General features: G+C 42.2%; 2 protein-coding genes across 2 annotated transcripts; both read left to right on the forward strand.

The window, feature by feature from the left end:
- Window positions 1-505: 505 nt before the first annotated feature.
- LOC115677212 (beta-D-glucosyl crocetin beta-1,6-glucosyltransferase-like) lies at window positions 506-2,003 on the forward strand. The gene is given in 2 exon segments (XM_030600338.2): window positions 506-1,441; window positions 1,443-2,003. Coding segments are annotated over 2 exon segments (1,356 nt in total). The 5' UTR covers window positions 506-517; the 3' UTR covers window positions 1,875-2,003.
- Window positions 2,004-3,205: 1,202 nt separating this feature from the next.
- On the forward strand, window positions 3,206-4,888 carry LOC115677222 (UDP-glucosyltransferase 29-like). The gene has a single exon (XM_030600350.2). The coding sequence runs from the start codon at window positions 3,412-3,414 to the stop codon at window positions 4,741-4,743; it is 1,332 nt and encodes a 443-aa protein (XP_030456210.1). The 5' UTR covers window positions 3,206-3,411; the 3' UTR covers window positions 4,744-4,888.
- The last annotated feature ends 991 nt before the right edge of the window (window positions 4,889-5,879 follow it).

The following is a 5,879-nucleotide window of genomic DNA, read 5'->3' on the forward strand; positions in this document are numbered from 1 at the left end:
ACCTAATTTAATTAAGATTTTGTGTAAAAATTAGGATTCTAATCAAAACGACATCGTTTTTGTTGCCAACAAGGGTCACCCAAGTGAGGCCAGCCCTCGCCTGTGGCTTTCGAGGGCGGCCTCGCCCGGCCTTCTATGGGTATCGCTGGTGGCTGGTCATCGCTTGAGACCGGCCATTGGCGAAAAGGAAAGAAAAATAGAAAAAGGAAAAAAGAAAGAAAAAAAGGAAAATATAAAAAAGTAAAGAATTAAAATGCCCTTGACCAGCTGGTGAGGTGAGGCCCTTTTTTTAGACTAACATGATCACTTCATATCTTTATTTTAGAAAATGAAGACAATTCGAGCCTTTATTTGAAACAAAGTCCACTTCAAATCCTTATTCGAGAAAAACACTCTTATTTGGAATTTTCCCCATTCTCTATCATGCGATCTCTTGTGTTTTCTCTCTACTGCTATATATACCCATTAGAGATAGATAGCCAAGAGAGAAGAAACAAGAGAGAGACTTAAGATCAGGATGGACAACATGCAGAGACCCATCAAAGTTATGATGCTGCCATGGCTTGCTCATGGTCACATATCACCATTTCTAGAGCTAGCAAAGAGGCTCTCCACGAGAAACTTCCACATTTACTTGTGTTCCACTCCTGTCAACCTTAGCTTCATCAAACCCAAGATTTCCGAGAAATATTCATCTTCCATTGAACTTGTCGAGCTTCACCTCCCATCTCCGCCCGAACTCCCTCCCCATTATCACACAACCAAAGGCTTGCCTCCTCACCTCATGAACACCCTCAAGGTGGCTTTTGACATGGCGAGCCCCGTCTTCTCTGATATCGTCAAGAGCCTGGGCCCCAATTTGCTCATCCACGACTTTCTCCAACCGTGGGCAGCGGAAGCCGTGAAATCTCACGGCATGCCATCGGTCGTCTTCTTCAGTATTGGTGCGGGGACGCTATCTTTTATTTTCCATATGGTCAAGAACGCCGGCAGTAAATTCCCCTTTGAAGCAATTCGCCTTCATGATTACGAGCAGGCAAAACTCATCAAGGTGATGGACGACTCCGCAGTCCGCGTGAAGGACAAAGATAGGGTTCTACAAAGTGTTGAAAGGTCCTCGAATTTCATCTTGTTGAAGACCTTCAGAGAGCTGGATGGGAAATACATGGATTATCTCTCAAGTCTCTTGGGGAAAAATGTGGTGCCTGTTGGTCCACTTGTGGAAGACCCTAGCAACATAGAAGATGGAGATTTTGAGTGGCTTGACAAGAGAGAGAAATCTTCTACTAATTTTGTGTCATTTGGTTCTGAATATTTTCCCACTGAGAAAGAAAGAGAAGAGATTGCTTATGGATTGGAGCTTAGTAATGTCAACTTCATTTGGGTCATTAGGTTTACTGTCGGAGAGAGCACTGAGCTTGAAGAGGCATTGCCTGAGGGTGTTTTTTGAAAGAGTGAGAGATAGGGGATTGGTGATAGATGGATGGGCACCACAAGGAAAGATTCTGGAGCATCCAAGCATTGGTGGGTTTGTGAGTCATTGTGGATGGAGCTCCATCATTGAGAGCATGAACTCTGGGGTCCCGATCATCGCAATGCCGATGCAACTCGATCAGCCGTTAAATGCTCGGACGGTCGAGGAGATCGGAGTCGGATTGCAGGTGAAGAGAAATAAGAGCGGAGAGCTTGAGAGATTGGAGATAGCGAAGGTGATCAAAGATGTGGTGGTGGAGAAAGATGGAGAGAGTGTGAGGAAGAAGGCAAAAGAAATGAGCTACAGCATTAGGAACAAAGGAGAGGGAGAATTAGATGAAGTGGCTGATGCGTTGGTCCAACTTTGTGTGGGAAATAAAGAACAATATGTGTCGAAATGAAGCCATGTTAGACGTATGTGAATGGGTATGGGGTGCGTCTATAGTCCCCTGAATGTGACCTTGTCATCGTAGTGCTGTCCAACATTTTTAGGATGTCTAATAAGTTGGCGTTGGTTACTTTTATTGAAATAGTTATTTTTTTTTGATGACCCGAGAACCACCGTACAGCCGACAGCCGGCGACGTAAACCCGGGGTGACGCTAGCGTAGGACCCACCACCACGGCGCCACACTTAAGAATCCCTAACGACTACGCTGGGATTCGAACTCCCCACCCTTCGTGAGGGGCAGAGAGCGCGAAGCATTCTATAGGATCCTATAAAAGTAATGAGACAGCAGAAAAACCCGTGTTTATATATATATCCGTATACTAATGTATTTACGATTATTTCCGGAAGTTGCATCTGTTTACCTTTGTCAAACAATCAACTTTTCGTGTCGAGAAGTGGAAGTATAATAGACAACGCGCGAGTGATCATAAATTGTAATTGCATTTAATCTAGCCTTTCCAAAGCGCAGCATCATAATGCGAATTACTACAATTGAGTGCATACTCGGTGATCCTATAGATTAATAAATGTTGAATGGATTATAAGAATTTGAACTATAGATTTTGGTTTTAATATCATTGATTTACTTGTCCTAAAAGCGTAATTATTAAGCAACGCTTGGGATTAATATAGAGTCTGGATATAATATAAGTTATTATCTATGTATCCAGCTCGGCAACCGGCTAGAGGAAGAAGGGAAGAAAAAAAGAGAGAAAGAAAAAAAATTATAAATAAAATTAGAAAACATATTAAAATATGATTAAAAATTATTCACGTTAGCGCTGACCGAATCACCTAGGACGGTCGTCGTCCATATCAGCGATTTTCGATCAAAATTGGTCGGATAGACTTAATTGACACAAATGCAAACGGTTTAGGACTCAATTGACCAAAAAAAAAAGTTTAGAACTGAATTGACACAATTACAATAAGATTTATGCATTTTTTGGTAATTTTGCTTGCAAGTGGCTACTAAATATAGTAAATCACCCTGTGTGGACCACGATCAGGCTGCCTACGTAGCTAGCTTCTCTCTATTTTGGAGGCAAATACTTGTGCTCACTCCAGAAAATGACATGGTACCAAATAATTTCTTCCATTATTAATCCTAATCTCATGTCTTCAGTGTGTGGCAACCCATCAAATCAAAGTGCGTAGAAATCCTTGAATATAATATAAATGCCGTCTACTCTCACATGAAAAGAAGAAGGTTACAAACTTTGCAAAACGCCATATTTCTCATGGAATTCAAGTGACGACCGAATCTCTCCCGAATATGCCATTTTGTAAATGCCAAATCCTACTCGGACTCGTCCTTTTCGTTTGGGCAGAGACGAAAGTGTCTTGATCTGATATCTCATATATGTGTGAAGGAAGAAATGTAAAAGAAAAAAGCAAAAACCCAAGGCAGATGATCAAACACCAAATCCTGAGAGCCAACAATAATAAGCCGAGAGAGTCACACACACGAGAAAACTTATATCGACCATGGCTACGACAAGAAGAACTATTAGGGTTCTCATGCTTCCATGGCTTGCTCATGGTCACATATGTCCATTACTAGAGCTAGCCAAAAAGCTCTCACGGAGGAACTTCCACATCTTCCTATGTTCAAGTCCTGTCAACCTTAGTTCCATCAAAATCCCTCGTGAATATTGTTCCACCATTGAGCTGGTGGAGCTCCATGTCCCATCTTTACCTGATCTCCCTCCTCAATACCACACAACTAGGGGCTTATCGCCTCACCTCATGCCGAAACTCTGGATGGCCTTCGACATGGCGGGTCCTAACCTCTCTGACATCATCGATGATCGCCAACCCCATTTGCTTATCTTTGATTATCTCCTACCGTGGGCGCCCGAAGTCGCGAGGTCACGCAGCATCCCGGCGATCGGCTTCTCGAGCGTGGCAGCAGGGATGAACTCGTACATAATCCACTCCATCAAGAGGCCCAGTGATGAGTATCCATTCAAGGCGATTTGTCTTAAAGACTATTGGATAGCCAAGGATAGGAACCAAATGAAACAAGCATCGAAGAGTGGCATCAGCTACATGGAAAGGGTCGTGCAATGGAACGAGCAATCGTCGGGCCTAATCTTCATGAAGACCTTTATGGAATTGGAGGGCAAATACGTTGACTACCTAAATGATCTTTTGGGGAAGAAAGTCGTGCCAGTCGGCCCTCTAGTTGAAGAACCTCTCCAAGAGGATGGGAATCACATAACTGAGTGGCTTGATCAAAAAGTAAGATCGTCGACCATATTCGTGTCCTTTGGCACGGAGTACTTCCTCACGGAGAAGGAAAGAGAAGAGATAGCTTATGGGTTGGAGCTTAGCAATGTCAACTTCATTTGGGTGGTTAAATTTCCGGTGGAAGAGAACATCAAGCTTGAAGAGGCACTTCCTAAGGGATTTCTTGAAAGGGTGAGAGATAGAGGACTAGTGATAGAGGGATGGGCACCACAAACTAGGATTCTAGCACATCCAAGCGTAGGTGGATTTGTGAGTCACTGCGGATGGAGTTCGGTCATGGAGAGCATCAAGTTTGGGGTCCCGGTCATCGCGATGCCGATGCATCTCGACCAGCCGTTCAATGCGAGGCTCGTCGAGGACGTCGGGGTCGGATTGGAGGTGACGAGGAACGAGAGTGGAGAGCTTGAGAGAGAGGAAATTGCGAAGGTGATCAAGGCTGTTGTGGTGGAGGAAGGTGGGAAGTGTGTGAGGAATAAAGTCAAAGAAGTGAGTGTAGGCATTAGGAATAAAGGAGATGAGGAGATTGATGAAGTGGAGTATGCGATTGTGCAGCTTTGTGGAGTGTGAAGTGTTAAAAAGATATCGTTTAGACATTAAGAAAGTATCATCGATATCTCATATGTTCTGCAAGTAATTTAAATATCTAGCATAATATGTGTATCTTGTGCGTGATCGGATTTGCTTATAGAATTATAATGGAATATTCACCGAATTTTCTGTGATTTTGTTTGATGCTTATACATAGGCCACAAATGTGATATTGAATTAAGTAATTCATTCGTTCCATTATTTTTCTAATTTTTTTCATAGCTAGGCAACCTTGAGGAAATTTTGAGTGTCCTCGGTGCACAGCCGAATACCCCTGCCAAGTCAATACACCTGTTCATAACCATGCGTCTGTCTTCATAAGTTCTCTCTACCAACAGGGCCAAACAAGTCCTATAGGCCTCACCATGTACAATATCAACCTTGTCACATTGGTCATACAGTTGACATCACAAGATGTCCCTCATTGCGTGCTTTACAAACAGTGTTTCACTATTTTGAATCGTTTACTTGAAGGTTAATCCAAATCGTACTCACTTTCAAATGATGTAGTCGTCCTCTAGTATCGCTTACCTATAAGCAAAACTCCGTGGTGCTGGCTTTCAAACGATGCTAGTTATCATCTATTCTCACTGTTTACTGAAGAGCTCGTTAGGACAATACTTGCTTTTCAAACGATGTTATCGCATACCGACATCATTTATTGAAAAAGCTAATGTTGATTGCACTAGCTTTTCAGGGCACTGTCTACCCAAAAGTTTTGCAAAATTGGGTGATCCTGCGAAGTTATTTCCAAACTCAAGTTAATGTACATTACCAACTCGAGTTTGAGGGGACGTATTAAAAATATCTTTCAAATAGCATGGAAATATCACTCATACATCATATATTATGTAAATCATTCAGGTATTAGCATATTATGTATATCTCTTACGTGGTCGGATTTGTGTCTAGATTCATGAAATGGAATTTTACATTGAATATCTTTTTATCCTGTTTGATGCCTCTAAATACCCATGATTGTAATATTGAAGTTAAGCAATTCAATCATTCCATTATTCTCGTTTTCTAAGTTGAACGTGAAGAATGGAATAGTGACGTGTAACGTTTGACTGTTCGTTGAGGTTTGGTAGGTCTTGTGATTTATTCGATGATTG

This window comes from Syzygium oleosum, unplaced genomic scaffold (genome assembly GCF_021117445.2).
Source record: "Syzygium oleosum isolate NSW1041296 unplaced genomic scaffold, Sole_v2.1 Sole_v2.07, whole genome shotgun sequence".
Classification (NCBI taxonomy): Eukaryota; Viridiplantae; Streptophyta; class Magnoliopsida; order Myrtales; family Myrtaceae; genus Syzygium; species Syzygium oleosum.

Bases quoted from the DNA above. Each gene is read 5' to 3' on its own strand.
- LOC115677222 (XM_030600350.2), top strand. From the start codon at position 3,412: ATGGCTACGACAAGAAGAACTATTAGGGTTCTCATGCTTCCATGGCTT.